This window comes from Hyperolius riggenbachi, chromosome 12 (assembly GCF_040937935.1).
Source record: "Hyperolius riggenbachi isolate aHypRig1 chromosome 12, aHypRig1.pri, whole genome shotgun sequence".
Classification (NCBI taxonomy): domain Eukaryota; kingdom Metazoa; phylum Chordata; class Amphibia; order Anura; family Hyperoliidae; genus Hyperolius; species Hyperolius riggenbachi.
Genome location: NC_090657.1, coordinates 76,146,748 through 76,167,249, shown reverse-complemented (window position 1 = coordinate 76,167,249; position 20,502 = coordinate 76,146,748). Strand labels below are relative to the sequence as shown.

The 20,502-nt window shown below is 41.8% G+C and overlaps 2 protein-coding genes across 11 annotated transcripts in view; one reads left to right on the top strand and one right to left on the bottom strand.

Annotated features, from left to right (window-relative positions):
• Nucleotides 1-20,502, top strand: part of NCOA6 (nuclear receptor coactivator 6) — a 98,997-nt gene that overhangs the window by 41,160 nt on the left and 37,335 nt on the right. The gene's annotated exons all lie outside the window — the stretch shown is intronic.
• The window catches only part of TP53INP2 (tumor protein p53 inducible nuclear protein 2), a 340,314-nt gene continuing 334,396 nt past the window's right edge, over nt 14,585-20,502 (bottom strand). For all 8 annotated transcript variants that reach the window (XM_068264215.1, XM_068264216.1, XM_068264219.1 and 5 more), the window contains 2 exons: nt 18,053-18,368; nt 14,585-15,526 (listed from right to left, as the gene is read on the bottom strand). In XM_068264215.1, coding sequence (XP_068120316.1) covers nt 15,277-15,526; nt 18,053-18,368 — 566 coding nt within the window. In that variant the 3' untranslated portion in view covers nt 14,585-15,276. The remainder of the gene's footprint in view (nt 15,527-18,052; nt 18,369-20,502) is intronic.

Sequence of the window (20,502 nt, the reverse complement as noted above, 5' to 3'; positions counted from 1 at the left end):
GTCGCCGGCCTGTCGCGCACACGCTCACGTGTGCTGGCGACAGGCCAAAAAGTTGCCCGTGAGTATGGGCCATATAGACAATCTCATGTTTATAGGGTGGGGAGGAAGAATGTGATAGAAGAGGTCCTTGGACACTAGGCCCATTCACACTAGGGTGATTACCGCTAATCGCCAAAGCGCTAGTGCTATTCTAACCTATGGCAGTGATCTCACTGCCGCGATTAGCACCAATTGCAAAACGCGTTACCTGCAGCATTGTTGCCGCGATTCTGGAGCGATTGCGGTACAGTGCTTATCGCTCTGAGTCGCGGAAGTGTACACTGATTTAACCACACTAATCGTGGTAAAATCAACCGTGCAGTTTTGCGCTTTTTAAGTGTGAACGGGTCCTAACACCACCACTAATATAACTGCAGAATTCTGAGCATCAGTACAAAGCTATCGGGCCCGCAATAGGCAGTGACTGCAATAGGCATGTTCAACTGCACATTTATGAATGTGTCTACTTGACTATAGGGAGGAGGATTTGGAAAGTAATACCACCTTGGCAATTTTCACAAGAAATGGAGTATAATTTTACAGAGATGGAATCTGCACTGTATGTGGAGCACATACTGTGCGGTGGATTACTCATGCAGTAAGCTGGGAAGTTTCTTGGGAAAGTTGGAGCTTATATTCCACACCTGGACTAAATGCATTGACTGGCAGGAGGGATGGGCAATGCAATACTAATTCTAAATGTTAATTTAATGCACATTTATGAAAAACAAAATTGGACCAGTGAAATGCTGCAGCAAATCACGGGCTGGTCAAAGAGAAGGACCCAGTGGGCCAGCTCAACAGAATTCGCCTCCTGCTATCCTATTAGTTGCCCCCATGTTGGGCAATAGAGAAGGGTCTGTGATATGTTTGCCACCCTCGCCTCCACCAATCCAGTGCTGGGACCTCCCAAATCTCTTCGACAAGAGTTTGCCAAAGAGTGCACGAGGCAGCTCCCATCTGTGAAACCAGCACTGCTGTACTGCGTAGGACACCCAGTGCCTGCACAGTAGTATAGACACTCAGGCTTGCCTTTTTCTACCGGGTGGCTCTGTGCAGTGCAGCCACGGACTTCCAGGGGGTCCCAGCACTGGATCAGTGCTCTCAAGGTGGGCGTGGCCAGCCTGGCTTCCCTCTACTGTTGTAAGTGACTCTTTTTAAAAACTCACAGGTTTGCTTTAACCTGTCTCCTGAGTTTTCTCCTGGATATATTTTCAATTAAATACATGTTACCTTTTCTTGAATAGATCAACAGGGACGTCTGTATGGCAGATATTGTGAGGAAACCTCTCCCACAGTGTGATGTCAGGACCTAGATCCTGACAGTTTCTGGTCTGTGAGCCTTGTTGAATTGTGGGAAACAACCTTTTAGCCTATCGCATTGTTAGCAGGTGTGGTTATAAATAATAGGTTTTTTTTGTCATGTCTGCCAGTAGTGAAGATGATGGCATGCAGGCTGATTGTGGATCAAACAATATGAACTTGTTTCAGCTGTCAGTAGTCTGGCGTGGAACCTCACAGCTGCCTGTCTCCCCTCTGCCTGCCATTCTATGCCTCCTCCAGCAGGGCCAGCAGCAGCAGCCACATGCCTCAGGCATCCTCACAGTATCTGGAGCATATGGAAAGCGAGCATTGAATGGAACCAGGACCCTGGCGGTCTGAGGCCACCTGGGCATGTGTGTTATCTGACCAGTCTAGCAGTGGTCAATGCATATTTGGTGAGTTTGATTCCTGCTGGGTGCGATCTGGTGGTAGATTGATGAGAACTGTTGACATCAGAAGCATTGATTTCAAGATCCAGCGGTAAAATAATGCACTGTTTTTATTAGTTTGATCTTACAAAGGATGTGCGCTGGACTTTTGTGACATAATATGAACAAACTACATGGCGAATAATCATTTCTTGATCTCTGTTTTTTAACTTCTCGCTTGGCAATGTATTGATTTCATCCCCCCCCCTTTTCGCTAATGTTATTCTTTTAGTAATAGCTGAAAACTGTACATACAACACCCACCGCAGAATAAAAATACAAGAAACACAGTAGCATAAATTAATATTTTATTTCTTTATATTTTCATCTTTTATAATTTTTTTGTGTCAATGGCATGTCACAATTAAACAGACTCACCTCAAAAAAAAAAGGGGGAGGGGGGAATATACAATTATTTAAACTGCATACAACCATACCAGATAAATAATCTATATTCCATCTGCACACAGCTGTCTTATTTCACTAGTTATTATGCATTACAGACGCACACATCGATTGCCAACACACTAAATATATATAGAATTAGACTCCTATCCCTTTAAGAGGGATATATAAAAACACACACACTTATTGTAACCCTTTAACTTCCAGGGAACACACACGTCATACTCAGTGCCAATGGAAGGGGTTACTTCAACTACGCAGGAAAAAAAAAAATCTGTGAACCTCAAGAATGATGAGAGGTCACTGCACAGGCATGGAGACAGTTCTACACAACCAGTGAAACGCATTGCAGGAAGCTGTTAGTCTGAGAGACGTTAATTTCTCGTTTAACAGTGCCTGCCAAACCCCTTCTTGTTCCATCCTCCATAAGATGTTTCGTTGTAAGGCATACAATGGGTTTAAAGGCTTCACGTCCTGCCTTGCAGGGGTGAATGTAATCTATTTGAATTACACTTCTTAATACCAAAATATGAAACTACATGCTCATTCGCACACGAAGCAGACACTACATAGAGGCAGAAAGCACCTGACTAGGGGGTGAGGGTTATAAAGTGTTAATGTTGCTGCATTGTGTTCCTGGTGGACACAAGCTTTGCTGGAGATCCCCTCCACAACCCAATATACATACACTAGCTGTGATTTACTTATTAATATGAGCCTTATTTAAAGATAGAAGGCTGTCACTCCTGTTTATAGTAAAGCAGTTTCTGGCAGGCCTCTACTAAGTGTGCTGAAGTGCTGGTAAGCTGCACAGACGGGATAAGGAATGCAAAGGGACTATTGACAATTAGTGATGGGAAATAGTACATTTTACAAGCACATAAAACACAGTAATTCATTTTGGGCACAAAGTAACCGCTTATACTGCTCATCATGGAGTGACATGCCAGTATTTTAAAACAGAGCTAATGTTGCAAGTATATTGAATCATCACCCAATTTTAAGAGGGTTAGCTATATTTAGTTAGGTGCAGGCTAACAATTTAAATACCACAAGAGTAGTGTTTTCAAAAGATACCATACCCACTGCAATCGGTGCATAGAATAGAGTTCAGCATCTCTCCAGCAAGTTCCATCGACTTCAAAAGAACTGAAAAAGGCTAACTCCTCATTCTGTGCATCCATTGCAGTGGAAGTGTTGTTGGAGGTTAGGTATCTTAACCCTTTAGCCAATTTATTTAGAGGCTTGCAGAGGACTTCTGCTTTTAGTTTCTTTATGTTCTGCTAGTAGAAAGAGATGAAAGCATTCCAAGAATTTACAGCACAACGAGTTGTGCAGACTGAGGTCAAAAGCAGTACACTTGTCTCAAACCAAAAAACTCTTGAAGCTCCTAATGGGCTAACTAGATTCATGGGATATCCAGACAAATATGGCATTTTTTTCTTTATAACCCATCAATACCCCTTATCAAGCACCCCCTGCATGTTGCTGGTTTTAACCCTCTTAAGGGATACTGATTTTTTTTTTTTTTAATTCCATATAAAAAAATAATTTGACCACATCTCAATAGGATGCACTCCTGTGATCGCTAAAGCAAGTCGACAACCGTACATGTCCAACCAAGACTTCACCGCACTCTGTGACTCAAAATTCATGCAAAGGATGACCAAAACAAAAAGGCACATGCATTGTCTATACTGCAAAGATGTACATCTTACTACATGGTGTATATCACTTTTTGTTTCATATTGCTGCAAATGATGTCACCACACACACAAAACTATCATTTGAACCGAGACTTATTTTTTTATATTAGAATTGACCTTTTTTTTTTCCTATCACCAAGCTCACTAACACTGAAACAGCCACTTAAAAACTGCAAAATATCGAAAACTAGCACCCAAAATACATCATCAGACCTGCTCCAGGAGGGACTGTCTCAGTCCTCGGAGTGTGGTGCACCTTGTAGAAAAGGTCTGATACGGTTTGTAACAGCACCATTAAGCAATGTGATATAAGCTTGATGTGAACCGATGTCACATACGCAGCAATAAAAGCAATACAAAAATAGTTTTGTAAACCTATAAGGTCAGATGGTGACTTGGTGATCACTGAACAGATGGAGGAGTTTTACATTCTAAGAAAGGTGAAATCGGTCAGCTGTTTTTATTCACAGAACCCGGTTGGAACGTTAAGGATACTTTTTAAGAGAAAACCAATCAGAAAAAGACTTGTGCGAGAATTTTTTTTGCATCTGCTGTTTCATCATAATTACGAAAGCGGGATTCTAAAATATTTATTTGATGGATTTATAAAGCACGGACATATTACGCAGCGGTTGACTGGGCCCACTGAATAATTCACTCTGCTCCTGTCCTCAGGGAGCTCACACTCTACTGTCCCTACAATGCCCCAAAAGCCAGGTGGGGGCCGACAGCAGGACAAGTCTGCAGACTATTTATTACTCCCCAGTCCAAAATGATTGATGCACCACTAACAACCCCCCCTTCCCCCCACTAACCCCTTCCTAAATCCGTCTAACCTACAGCCACCACTAACCCCTTCCTAATCCAGTTTCACCCCTGCCTAACCTACAGTCACCCCTTCCACCCCCCCCCCCCCCCACTAACCCTTCCCAATCCCATCTAACCCACAGCCACCACTACCCCCCCCCCCCCCCCTTCCCTCACTAACCCCTTACTAATTCTGGTTAACCCCCATTTAACCTACCACCGCTTTCCCCCGACTAACCCCTTCCAAATTCTGTCTAACCCCCGTCTACATTACAGCCACCACTCCCCCCTTCCTAATTTGCCACATTTTATGGGAGAAGGTGGTAGATGCACCTAAAAATGCCTCTAAATTCTTGCACAAGCCCAAGTGTGAAAGGTTCTCCATATAGAATAGCATGACAAGTATGGGGCCAAGTAACCTGCTTCCATATAGTCTTAGAACAATTCTGTTTCATATCAGTGTGGAGACGTCTAGTATCCATCCTTCTATCAGTTTGTATCCCTCTACTACTAAACTTCACCCCTGCCTAAACCAGCATTGTTTTTACTTGGCTCCCTCATTGGGGCCCAAGATCTTCATTTATTCCCTTCACCCAATTGGAGTAGTTTGAATTCTGCATACTGCCTTTTAGAAACCACAGTAACAGTTCAGGAAACCATTCTAATTCCAAGGTGGATAGACCAAGAACCTGTATGAGAACAGGTCCAATAAAGGCAATGAGTATGTTGAATATAAGTGGTTAGCTCCCATTCCCTTAAGTCAGATTTTCAGACAGGAAGAGGCAGGCTTGCAGCCATGTTCCTTCCTATCACCCTCCCATTTCCCCCTCTTCCTCGCCCATTCGCTTACCTTAAAGGAAATAGGAGGGAAACTTGCTGCAAGGCTGCCTCTTCCTGTCTGAAAATTTGACTTTAGTCTAAAGTCTAATTTTTCAAGCGGCAATTACGGAGACCAGGAAGAACAAGGAGAAGAATGGACAATGCACAGAGACATGTAACTGCGCTTAGCTTCGGTAGTTTTACCTCTGGTCAGGTGTCCTTTAAGGTGGTCATAGCACAGTACCATCCAATCATTTGACGATAGGATCAAATTGATCGTACAATTGATTGCAAATTTTCTTAACATTTAAATGACTTTGTCTACGATCACTTCTCTTCAGAAAATGTATCAGATCGATTGTTCATTTGTGCAGTCAATCACGGTTTCAATGCTGATCAGTCTAATCCAATCATTAAATTGATGGTTTGAAAGACTTTATCATGTGTTGCCACCGTAAAACTGTTATAAATGTAATATTGGTCTCTTAAGTCTAATAAGATAGAACATTAAATGTTTAACCTAGTTTATACATAAGTTCTGGCATAAAATGCTAACTTTGGGCCAGAAACCCATTACAATGGCTATATTCACCTGTTAGAATAAGCGATGTATATTTTTAAATCGTTTGTTATTTTTATGCGCATTCAAATTAAAAAAGGAGCAATACTGGACAAAACGATAAATTAAACGTTTATTTTTGTAAAGTATTTCCTAAAAATAGGAAAACACTTTTTTTTAAATAATGTATTTATTGATTTGTATTTTATTTATAGCTTAGCATTAGAAGAAAGCAGTAATACATGGCCAAGAGAGCAGAGTTATCATAATGTAGTGATTGTGTAACAACGGCGAAACCAGATCGTAATATTTTGTATCACCGGCGAAACCAGATCGTTGAGTACTGCAATTTTTTATATTTTTATTATTTTTCTTTTGGTACTGCATTAGTAACTTTAATAATGCTGTTAAAATATTGTAAAATTGCTACACCAACCGTAGCATAGGGTAAAAGTACCTGCATAAAGTCAGTGGTTAGAATCTGAAAGCGATTATTTATATGCACCTACAGAGATAGTAAGCATACAGTGTTGCCAGAGGAAAAATGAGCAAAACATGAATTTCAGTTCTCTCTGTATTCCCAGCCTCTGGCCTCCATTGGCTGATCTGCAATGGTAGGTTCTCTTTAAAGTTTACTAACTCTAAACCCCTAAATCCCCACGCCCTGGGTTGGGAAAGCAAATGACAGTTTCCCTGTTCAGCACCACCTGCTGGTGAAATAAGGATTTAAAGCAGGACCTTGAAGTACACCTTGAGGGAGAGAACTGCCTAGGCTGTCACGGTCCTGACCAATATCTGACCAATGGACCTGCTTCTCTTGTGTGGCTGACAAAGTATTCTGGCCAATAGATCAGCATCACATCCAGGAAAGTGGCATTTAGAGGAAGGAAAGCTGACAGCCTGTGTAGCTCTCAGATGCGAGGGGTACTTTAAAGTGTATGGGCAGTTTAGTTTCCTTTTATCTCTCTGCCCCATTTGGGGGAGCAGTGCCACCTGTATGAGCTGTATATACACAATGCTGGACACATATCAGTTTTCAAACCTTGCAATGTTAACATTTTACCAATTCAATACTCTAGCAGAGAAAAAGGGGGGAGGCTACCTGGTATATTAACCTTGTAGTGATGGAGAATGCTATGCTATGTACAAGTTTCAGGTTGCTGATCGTGTCAGGCAACCTCTGAATGCACCTGTGAAGTCTGGTAAAAGGATCAGTCCCTCCAAGCCAGTCCTGTAGTGGCTCTCTTGGGAAAACAAGAGGCCTGCTAAAAAGCTGTTTAGGACGTCATTTATCCAATGTGTGTTTGTAGCTTTATCTCCTATGACTGTCGGTCACAATTGGGCTAAAATAAAGATACAGATCCTCATCATGTTTCGCCTGTGAACTTTGGCTTCATCAGGTTAAACACTCTGGTGTTTTTGCTATGTTGGGATGAGTTTTGTGACTTTAAAGGGGAACTGAAGTAAGAGGTATACGGAGGCTGCCATATTTATTTCCTTTTAATCAATACCAGTTGCCTGGCAGCCCTGCTGGTCTATTTCTCTGCAGTAGTATCTGAATAACACCAGAAACAAGCATGCAGCTAGTCTTGTCAGATCTGACTTTAAAGTCTGAAACACCTGATCTGCTGCATGCTTGTTCAGGGGCTATGGCTAATAGTATTAGAGGCAGAGGATCAGCAGGGCTGCCAGGCAACTGGTATAGCTTAAAAGGAAATAAACAATAAACTCCTTTCTGCAGGTAAATATCTTGTTTTATATAGTTAGTTATATGGACGGAAGGGGTTTCGCTTAAAAAAAAAAAGTTAATAAGTAGATTCTGGGTGGGGCTATTGCTTTGCTTGCATCATCATGCTGTTTATACTGCAAGGGGAGGGCACAGACTGCTGTCTCAGAAAAGCTCCCAACATGCAGCTATGCAAGTCTGTGTTGAAGTGGCTGGAGTCTGGGCTCGTAACTAGCTGCTATAATACATAATTTATTTTACGTCAGCTTAATATAAAGCTGCTACATAGAAAACCCAATCATTGTCTGCCTAGAACTAGAAAAAATTGAGTCGGGGGTTGGGCTTTAATAACAATATAAAATGTGATTCTTTAAAAAAAAAAAAAAAAAGATATAATTTGAATTGTAGAATAAATGTAAAGGAAACAAAACTGATGTATGTAGCCAGCTTGTATGGGCAGCCCAGTGTAATTCATTACAGATGGTTCTAGTTCTGTTGCAAACTATAAGCACGCGATATGGCTCCCTCTACTGTCAACAGACGGTAGTACACATAAAAAAAATACACATGAAACTGTCTTTATCGCAGAATCCCTGAGTCCAAACAGAGATTTGTATTCAGTCACACACGCTCCCCAAAACAGAATAATATTAATCTGCAGCACGTCTTCTCGCTGTGAGGTCACTCCGCATCGACAACAATCGCACCAATCATGCATATTCCGTCCGCTAGTAAAAACACGATCACCAGATTCTCACACATGCTCCGAATGGCGTTCTAACATATGTACACTGTGTTTAAGAAACATGTTACTATAAGTAAGCACCTTTTGTCAGGGTTTATATACAGGTTTAGCGGATATACATGACATGATGGGGTCAGTGGTGACGGAGAAATGCTTATTCAGTGACTTTGTTCTAGAAAACCGCCTCTAGCTCAATATGAAGTATAGTAGTAGTAATAATAATAAACAAATCATATATATGCAGAGTAACAAACTTGCATAACTTTCCATAATTAGCAGTTCTGTTTACATAGAACACCACAAGATGCTAATTTATACGGCCATTTAGTAGGATGGTACAATGACTGTTGCTAGCAATGCAATGGATTTGTGAGTATGTAGTAAATGATATTAACGTTTTCACACAATGGCCTCAATTCACTAAGCTTTATCGAACACTTTATCGAACGTTTGATAATTTACCTCATGAGTAAAATCTAATTTTGAATTCACTAAGGAGTTATAAATTTATCGAATGTTTTATCGATAAAATGTTCAATAAATCTATAACACCTTAGTGAATTCAACGTTCGATAAAATGTTTGATAAAGCTTAGTGAATTGAGACCAGTATATCCAGGACATCTTTTTGAAGTGCTAGTTTAAGGCCGCTTTCACAGTGCAACGTTAAAGTCGCATGTTAGAAAATGTTTTAACGTGGACTAACGCACAGCAATATTAAGTCTGTGCAACATTCACAGTGCACACATTGCGTTGTGTGTAATGTGTAGCAATATTTAGAAAGTGCTGCATGGTGTGCGAATCTGCTGCGTTAGTTGTGTTGCACATGCTCAGTAATGTTTTTTTTTTTTAATGTAACGCACGCACTGTCTTCGTTCCATCACTGTGTGACAAAAATGGCGCACCAAACGCACGGCTAAAGAATGTACTATAACATCCAAGTTATAGTCTTTCAATGCGCTGTATTAGGGGCACGTTATGTGACCTTAACGTCACATCAAACGCGCCGTCCTACTGTGAAAGAGGCCTAAGTGGAACTAAAGCGTTCTAGTTGACAATGAATTCCACGTATTAGTATATGAACATGAAGTATACAGATACTGTATATGGGTGGCATTTGGAGAAGGTACAATGAGGGCCTCCAGCAAATCTGGGTTGGATTTTTTGTTGGTAAATGTTTTAAGTCCTCACCTGTGTCACATCAGACTGCTTGCTGAAAACTTAATGACTTAGCAGTAGTGCCATTACAGTCACACTCCTGTATGTGCATCTACAACCGCATAAAGCAATCTTACTATTTTCTCATATGACTCAGGTGACTGCAATTATTTGCCAGCTAATACACACTTTTTTTTTTTCTTTGATAAGACTTATGTCCGAATTTCTTGGATTGCTTACGTTCTGCAATGCTAGGCTCACCACATGCTCCATACAATCTTTGTTGTTCAATCTTAGGGTGCCCATACATTACTACATATTGCAGGCCGATCGATTTTCCGATTCAATAATTTTATCAAATTGGAAGACAATCAATGCTGCCTCATGGCCACCTGATTGATCCATTTGACCAATTTCATAAGGAAATGGATCAGGAATGCTGCAATATCGGAGGAGGCAGAGAGATGGGCTTTTAACACTGACCACAGGCTTGTACAAACAAGATTGTGTGGTGGCCTTAGTGTGAGAAGTTACATTTGCAGGGATATATACAGATTAGGTTGTCCTGCATCCCCCAGATGGCCTCAGTGGTGCGGTCACATCCCGCTGCAGTGAGTGGAGACGCCGGGCAGTGCTGGCAGCAGATCAGTGCATCACAGCTACATAGACAAGCATAACCATAAACAGTGACTTCCTGATTGGGCTCCACCCAAAATGAGTGTTTTTCTTTATCAAAAGCTGCCTGTAGGATATAAAGTAGCAAGCTTTGGGGCTGTGGTGAAGCCCGCTACTGCCTGACCCCGCATTCACAAAACCTCCGGGCCTTAAAGGAGAACTCCAGGACACATCAATGAATGATTTCCTTGGCTATATCAATTATTGCATCAGATATTTAAATATGTATATTGTTTCCCAAATTAATAAATATTGGGGTTTTAGCTGCTAAGTGTCATGGCTTCAGTAGATGGATTTAAAAAAAAAAAAGGCGTTTTACACACCCTGCTGGTATTTTGGTTATGCAGTTTATCTTAGCCATTCTATTGTCTTTAAAAACAAAAAGTGTTTCTTGGCTCATTTTCTGGGCACAGCTGGCCTCAGGGGGGGTTTTAGGGATGTTAAAAAAAAAAATTGTTAAAACTCTTGCCTGGTAGCTTTGTAATGTTAATTTATACATTGAAACAATGTATTGGCCATTCAAAATGTTATTGCTATGCAATGCCCAATTCAACAATGTGTCATGGAGCTTTCCTTCAAGGTGGGCAGAGACACAGGAGGTCTTCTGCTAGACCTGTCCACAAATGGTCATTCTGTGGAGAACCAGGGGCATCCCCTGCACCTGCTAACATTCCAGCAGGAGAGCAGTGATTGGTCAGGAATATCCTCCCTAGCCAATCACTTCTCTTCCCTGAGGAGGGGAGGCAAGGGATGCACCGTACAATCATGTTGTTCACAAAAAAAAGTGATCTGCTTGGGTGACAATCATCTAGCAGATTTATACAGTGGCTTATTGTGTGTTTGCCTGCAACACAAAAACATTTAGAAACAGAAACTAGTTCTCCAATCAGCACCCAGCATTGGACATCTGATCAGTGGCAACCAGAGATAATCAACCCACTGTACATAGATTCTCCTTGAGGACAGGCCATGAACAAGCCAATGGCTGACTCAATCAGGTAACTGACTTGTAAGCCTGTGTATGGCTGGTAGCGATCATGTGATCACATCGTGCTTCCTGTGTACCCTAAACACTGGAAGCACATGTGAGACATAAATGCAACTAATTAAGAGTAAAGGAAGCACCCCAAATATGGGGAATTTTTCTAAATCAATCAAAGGTAGGACTGATAACTCCTATAAATAAACTTAGAAAATTTGTAAAACTTTAAAAGAATAAAAATCAGTTCTTTTATAGAACATTCTTGGAGGAGAATGTATTCTGAATGAGTTGATCATCTCTACCAGATATACATTTCTTTATATCTGGGATCCAGCAAAGACTTTTAAAGGGCCAGCCCACAAAAAAGTGAAACATTTGATGCTCTCAAGCATAATTATCCTCCAACCACTTATATGTAAGACTGCCAGGCGGTCCCAGTACCTGCAGCCATTTTTGTGGTGTCTCTTTCTTCTCTGTTCGAATTTTCATTATTATGGGAAATGCAGCAAACTGACATCCCATGTGACATATCATTTTCAGTGGACTGGCCCTTTAATAAGGCAGTGGTAACAGTTACTTAGCGGTGTCACCATAGAATGGTAGCCATGGGTCACTACATACTGCTCCTGTTGCATATCCAGTGTGTGACAGTGAACATGGGAGGGACTTGCAATGCTACAACTCTCTTCTCACTCCTTCAAAGTAGGGTTGCTGTAGCTTATCAAGTTTTTTTTTTTTTCTTCCTTCAAACATAACCAAAAATGCCAAGAATTCAGAACCCCCAATCGTATTCACTGCAATACAAACAATAGCCCACAAGAAATTGTTAAAACATTCAAAACTAGTAATGAAAGAAAAGTGGAAACCTGTTATCACATGCCCCTCCCTGGAACGCCAGCCAAAACATTTGTGAGGAAGTAAGTTTGCTTACCTCACTTCCTGTGTCAGTGACAATTATCCACCAGAACAGGAAGTGAGGACAACCTTTCCAAATGGCAAGGCTAGCCTTTTTTTGTTTTGTGTAGAGTAGTGGAGAAGTGTTAAAACCTCTGTCAGCTTTTATTGATATTGGTGTCTGTTATGGGAACTTAACCTAAAGGCCTCTATAGTCTGCAGATAACAAGCTAGGAACCAACTATGACTGGCCTGCAGTCTGCAGAGTAGCCCTCATAGGCTATGCAGAGCAATGGGCGCTTAGTAGGGATTCTCAATGAGATGCTAATAACTAAAGGTTGATGCAAATTGAACTGGATTGCATTTGCATAAATGAACATAAGATTGCCATCAACTTGAAATTATACGTATCACACGGACCATCCCTACAGCTCAGTCACAGCCTGTTGGTACAGATTCAGCACTTAAACTTTGGCTGGCGGCGTGCCACCAAACAATGAATGGATTTTTCTTTTCCATTTACCCTTGGTGGGTTGCTACGGATACACAACACACTTCCCTGATCCTTGGCCAGAAATGATTTGTTCTAGTGGACTGGGCCTCTGTCAGGCAGTATGATCTGCTGATTGAGAAGACCAATTCCTGGCCAGGACATGATCTCAAAGGAGGTTGTATTTTCTACCAGCAGATGCATAGGTTTCCTCCAGGCCCTCCAGTTTCCCTTCTCCTTAAAACAATGTTGGGAGGTGCTATGAGGGGTGAGAGATAGGCCATTTGTCCTGTGTTTTCTTTGTAGCAGAACTTACAGTGCATTCAGTAGCTGAAGCGCACTGGAGAAGACCTCCCCTGGCTCCAGGCCTGTTAGAAGCAGGTTTTAATGAAGTCCCCTTCTGCTGGCTGTCAGGGCAGAGAGCTGGAAAGAGCTCAGCGCTAGGCAAGCTATTCATTTAATGCACTTGTAGTGAATTGCTCCTTCCATGCGCACTTGTCTCCCTAGTTATAAATTGATGAGCTGCACAATTTAAAAGAAAGGAGGTCATTAACCCATTTGATTACCGCACAACCCCGTTCAGAAGGAACTAGAATGAATAATAGCGCAAGATGCATCTAAAATTCAGTATGCAGTGAAACACAAAGTGAAGAGATGAATAACTATATTATTATTATTTTGTATATACAGAGTGGGCATCTTCCACAGTGGCCAGAGTGCTTAGTCATGTCACCAACTGTCCCTCACATGCCTACCCAAGCATATTCTAAGGCCAATGTTTGGGGAGGACTAATTAACTTATCAATATATGTTTTTGTGAAGTGCTCAGAGGAAACCCATGCAGACATAGGGAGATTATACAAACTACATTATAGAAACAATATCGTGAGAACAGGATATGGTCTGTTTAGACTTAAGCAAGTCAAAGCAAAAAAAGTCAAACGCAATTACAAAAGGCAGGTTTCTACAGCCCTGCAAGATCAGAAACCGTATACAACACAGTGCTTCAAAAATGCACATGAGACCAGGTATGTACCGCAGAGGTACTGTTTCGGACTCGCAGGCATGAGGTTGTGGGTTCGACTCCCAGTCCATCTGGGTCGGCTCATGCTTGCAGCACATTATTAAGAGAATACCAAATACTTGGACTTAACAGAAAAATACACATGAGAAGCAAAATAGAATTGATCAGAGGTTCTAACATTTCCCTCAATTTAAAAGACAAAACAAAAGAAAAATAAAATTGGTTGTAATTGTTGGGCTTTAAAATTGTATGTGCTACCAGCAACCCTACTTTTAACTTTCAACATTCTGCCATTATCACTCTCCTGTTATATAGTCACCATCACCTACTGTCTTCCTGCATCAGAAGTCCACTCACCACCATTCCCGACCTGCTACATCCACTTGCCATTGTCAACCTGCTGCCCCCTTTTTGCTAAAGCTGAGCATTGCAGGTCCCCCGGCAAGAGATGTGACCACCACACGGCTGAAAATCGCCTTCACACCAGGCAGTGTTAGCAAAGCCTTTACAAATGCTTGGACCTTTAAATTGATATGGCAAAGTGCCTATCAAGGATTCTGCTCCAGGTTATTAAATAAAGGTCCAGGAGGTCTCACTGTAAAAGCCATAACATAACAAAGCTGATGCGATTATGCAGATTATTTTGTCCAAATAAAAACATTTTCAGTCACTACTTAATGAGGAGATTCAAATGGGTCCCTGGAAGCTTCTCGCTTAGTTGTTAGATTGTGGATTAAAGGGAACCTAAACTATATATATATATATATATATATATATATATATATATATATATATATATATATATATATATATATATATATATACACACACACACACACACTGTACTTGTCCGATTCTTGTGCTAATCTTCTGCCTCCTAACACCTTTTGAGTTTTGAGTGTGCCAATCAGGTGTTCCAACTCCCTGTGGCACTGCTGGCTGCATGCTTTGGGCAGGGACAGGCATCAAACATGACTGAAGGCAAAAGATAAGCATAATCATCGGGCAAATTGCATTTTTAAAATGTGACATGGTAGCCTCCAATTCCTCCACACTTGAGGTTCCCAAGCATTAGCAACTTCCAACAAATCCTTTAGCTAGAAGAAAAAGAGATTATGGAGAAACAAAGTCTACTAACCTCCTGTGGGCCTTCAAAAGGCCACCAGGTATTAAGCCATATTACAATTATTTGTTTTTAAAACAATGGACCGGCCATAACAAGCAAATTAAAAATGACTCTGAAGATTGAAGATCTTTTCAAATGAAGTTGGACATCCAATCCTCTTTGTTGTGTCACGATGAATACTATTTAGGTACAATTTCCCCAATGCGATTGAGTATGAATATTACCGAAACAGCAAGGGAGGATGGGCGGATGAAGTCTTGTGCTTTGTGTACGGGACGGTAGAGGCAAGAGACGGTATTGACCAATGAGGCAGGACGGAGAGATTCTGAGTAAAGATAATGCCCACGTTCATGTAAACGGCTACACCGAATTTAGTGGTTGCACTGGCGCTGCCTTGGCTGGGACAGGTGGCTGCGGTGCCGCGCTGCATTGCGGCCCTTAAACTCCTGAACCAGGTTCTGCCGTTGCAGATTTTTACGTCCTAGCTTACGCCTGTCCACCAGACCTTTGGCGCGTTGGATCCGTGAGACTTGACCCACTTTTTCCAAGATGACGGCTTTGGCAGTGGCTGAGGTGGCATGATGAGGTGTCCGTCGCTCAACTCTTGTTTTACTGGGCGACCTGAAGACAAGGTGATGATATGTCAGAACAAACTACAAGATCAATATACAGTACTTGTCACGCTACAAAAAAAAATCTATAATGCTTAGGGCTCGTTTTACTAAACAATCTGCAGAATTGTCCACACATCACAAAACTAAGGCTAATTTTTATTAGGTTTTTCCAAGATGCCAAAGAGAGGCATAAAGCAACATAAAAAAATAAAAGAAACAATTCATGACGGTTGAGATTTACATAAACATTGTCTTCACAACATCATTTAGAATGACATAATGTGGACACCTACTCCTCGTCAGACCAGGGGATCTGAACTGATCAGACTAGCACCAGTGTAGATAACTAGGCTAACTCATTAAAAATGAAAAGAAAACTGCATACATACAACTGCTAATCCAACAACCTCTCGATATCCCCTCAGTGTCTATCAAGAAGACTCCGACAAGGGCTGCAATCTTTACAACAGACAATTCTGTATTATTCCAATCCAGGATTGCTGGATCAGTTATGCCATTCCCACTGGAGATACTTGGAAATCTGTAGATATAGTAAATCAAGCCTTCTTACTTAAAGTATACCTGAACTGAGAGGGATATGGACGCTGCCAAATTTATTTTCCTAGCCTCTGTTGCTATGGCGGGGAGGGGGTGTGAGGGAGAGAGGCTGGGATGCGGTGCACAATGGATTGGATTGAAGAGTAAAATAGGCGTTGTGGTTGCTAAAGATCCAATGCGCGGGATCTTTAGGCAACGCTGGGAGGCTAATATACGCACATCTCTGCCAAGACGGTCTTAAAGAGTAACTGTCGGGCCTAAAATCAAAAAACAATTATTTATTTTTTTCTGGTAAACAAGTAATAAGGATGCTAACCAGGCAATCCAAAAGTTAAAAAAAAAATCACTTTTTTTTTTTTCTTCATAAAACATCATTCCAGTTTCCCTGGCTCTTCTTTGGTACATCTGCTGCACAAAGGAAGTTACAGGGCATGCTGGGTTTTCTTTTTTTTTCTTTGCTTTCCCCTCAGACTTAACTTATGCAGCCTGATTGGCTGAAGCCTCTTTCTCTCCTGTTTTCCCCTCGCACACCTCTATTCCTCTCAGATTGGCCAATATTTCTCAATGCATTTTCTATTGCAGAGCTGGGGGTGTCTGAAGACTGGGAGGAGGGCGGGCAATGCATACACAAACAGGCAGAGGAGAGTAAGGGAGGAAATTATGTCAGGATTCAAGATAGACACAGACAAAATGGAAAATTCTAAGAAGGATGTTCTCTATTTGCTATAGAAAAATTATTGAAATCAAAATGTGGACAGTGCAATACATATGTTTTGTAAGTAGAGCAAGTATTTATCTACTTCTATATGTGGTTTTTTTCAGAGATAGTATGGCTGACAGTTCCACTTTAAACAGTCGCCTCAGCTGAGGGTTTTCTACGGTGTTACCTAGGGTGCTGTCTATCAGAAGAATGCACTACAGCCAAAAGGCCAATAGTGTTATCGCAACCGATCTGTCTGGAGTTAGCTACTCATTGTCTACACAAGATAGGTGAAAAAGGCTTCCTATAGTGTGTTTTTAATTCACTTCATGATACACAATGTTTTCAGAAAATAAATTCTAAGAACTTTTTAGATATTGCATTTTAACCACTAGTACCCACACTTTGGTATAATCGCATCTTCTCTGCCACCAGTTGTAGCAAGATGTGACTGTTAGTCTGTAGCAGCTGATGAGCACAACGCGTGTGCTATTACACACCTGTGCTCATTACCCAAGACAACAAGTAAGGCACTAACCAGGGTGTGAAGGTGAAAGAGGTCCAACTTAGAACTAGCAAGATGTACCTAATAAAGTGTCCAGAGACATATACATTTTCCAATCAATGTATTTTTTGTAATTAATTACTGTATTTAACCTACCATTCAGTAGTTACAAGCCTTCAAAATGGCAAATGCAGCAAACATTACCCCACATATGAAATGCAGCAAACAGTTCCCCACATATGAAATACAGCAAGCATTACCCCGCATATGAAATGCAACAATCATTACCCCACATATGAAATGCAGCATACATTACCCTTAACATGCATTACAGCAAATGATGCACCACACATAAAATACAGCAAACATTTCTCCCACATATGAAACGTGTGGTCTACCAACCTAAAAACTGACCCCCATGCAGCAAGTGCCCACAACAGCACATCACTGCCCCTCCCAAATCACTGGTACTGAGTGGGCCTAAATACAGCATGTGTCCCATTCCCCACAATGCAGCCACTGTACCCACCCACGATATTTAATAATGCCCCCATCTGCTGCAGCCTGCACCGCACCATATTTTATAAAGCCTCCATTTGTTGAACCCAACCCCACCTCCTTTATTTAAATATATCCCCTCTACTGCACAGTCTCCCCCTGCCCCCATATTACATAAATGTCCCCTCTGATGCACAGACTGCTTTTCCCCACATGCTTTATATTCTGCTGTAGACACCTACACAGTATTAGTGAAAGACTCCAACATTTACCTGTCTCTGGTGACGGTGACTTCACTAGTGTCTGTTCCTACCACGATGCTTCCACTTGTGATGTAGACGGACATGCTGGGGTGCTCTATCAGGAGGTCTTCCAGTGGACTGCTTCCCACCGCACTTTGACCAGGAGCCTCTGCAGTGAAACAGGGGGGAGGGGTGACAAACCAGCTCTCGTCCATCGAGTGGGGTGGGCGGGGGGGAATGGACCAACCAATCCGCTCACCCAGGGAGTGTGGCAGCGGACAGGAGTCATCTTTGTCCTCTTGTTCTTCTGCCACATCGTCCCTGCTTGAGGTTAGTGTGTAGCTTTCTGGTGTGGTGAAGGAAGCAGGTTAGGTAGAAGCAGTACAGGGGTTGTGGGAAAGGCAGATGGAGGACCACACACACAGTATTAGGAAGAGGGGGTGAGGAGGGATGGAAGAAACGATGGGGAAGTTATTAGTTCCAAAAAATACTTTTACACATAAGACAGATTTTTTTTTCCTGTGACAAACATCCCCAAACCACTTCTTATAAAGAAATCAACTCTAGGCACAGATGTAAATATACCATCTGATAGCTGAAGCAACAGAGGTGTGTAGAACTTCCACTGCTTTGGCTCAAGTCAACATGATGGTTCATCGTGCAAACAGGCAGGGCTCAGACTGAACTATTTCCAAAGACTGCATCCCATAGTTATGGCAGTCTGTGGAACAGGAAGTGATTGGAGTAAAACTTCCCGATCAAGTGACTGATTTGAAATTAGCCAATTGAGGGTTCTACACAGGTAGAGACAATCTCCACCACAAAGCACGTACCCGGAAAACATTTGTGCCTGGAGTTGTGTCTTCAGTTAGGTCTTATAAAACATTGGTTATAAATGTCTAAATTTCCATTTAGGCACATATGCTTTCTGTAGAAGACCATTTTTACATAAAGTATGCATTAAAAAAACGTTTTGTAAAAAAGAAAAAAAGTTGCAGTCTTTGTAAAACAAAAGAAAAATGGCTGGTGCCCAAATTCACAGGTCTGTCTCAGGAACGTCCTCCTCCATCCCCTACCACTCTAGTCAGTTTGAATCAATCCCATTGGGTCATTTGTCAGCTATGACTCCCTACACGAGACAGCCATCCAGGTGACCAATCAGCAGGAAGACATGGTTTCAACTGACAGCAGTAAGGCCCTTCCTCATATGTGCCAATGTGAGTAATGGGGTAGTGGTTCACATTGCCTGGGTGAGTGAAGGGGATAGACGAGGCAGCAAGTGGTTGCCAAGCAGGGGAGGAGAATCTAAGTAAATTGGAGTAGCAGGTGTTATCTTTTGCAAAAAAAACTCTGGTGCACAATTTACTTAAAATATCTTTCTATTTAAAGAACACCTGAAGTGAGAGTGATATGGAGGCTGCCATATTTATTTCCTTTTAAATAATACTAGTTGCCTGGCTGTCCTGTTGATCCCTTTGGCTGCAGTAGTGTATGAATCACACACCTGAAACAAGCATGTGCCTAATCCAGTCAGACTTCAGTCAGACATCTGATTTGTATACTTGTTCAAGGCCCATGGCTGAAAGTATTATGCTGGGCATACACGGACAGTAGTTTCCTTATCAATCGAGCCGCTGATGGCTCGATTTATAATATCCGACAGGTCCGACGACCCTCCGGATAGATTCCCCGCTCGATCCCCGCGAGCAGACAATAGCGGGGAATCAAGCGGCTGATAAGGAGCGGCAGCAGGGACGAGCGGGAATCGATCCGCGCGGACGCACCGGCATCGAGCCGCTGGCTGGATACCGGCGCAGAAACTCTCCGTGTATGCCCAGCATTAGAGGCAGAGGATCAGCAGGACAGCCAGGCAATCTGCATGGCTTAAAAAGGAAATAAGTATGGCAGCCTCCACTTCCGGTGTCTTTTAAAAAGACTGGAACTTGGACTTAAAAGGACATCTGAGGTAAAAGTAAACTGATGAGAAAAACAATTGTATATATCCTCAGTCTCCTAAAAATGACTTTTTTTTTTTTTTTTTTTTAGATATGCCACGGTTTTATTTTATATTTCAATTTAGTTTTTAAGTTTTTACTGTATCATTGTCTCTGCTCAATGACACCTTCATTGAAGTATGCCAGAGCTCAAATCTATGAATTATTGATCCTTTTTATCTGGTTCCTGTTCTAAGAAGCCATTTACTGACAGGAAAGTGTTTTATGGCTGTAATTACTAATTAATGAGGGTTATGCTATAGCCTGACCCAGACAGAAACTGTCACTTAACTTTTTCAGGCAGAGAAAGAAAAAAGCCTAGTAATTTGTGTGCTTGGCACTGTACATGCACGTCTATCTCATCATGTCACATGTCACCTCGGTTGTCCTTTAAAGTGTACCCGAGGTGGACCTAATGCAAAAAACCCCTACCAATGAGGATCCTCCAGAGGCTTCACGTGTCCTGGAGACCACTGTTGCTGCGTA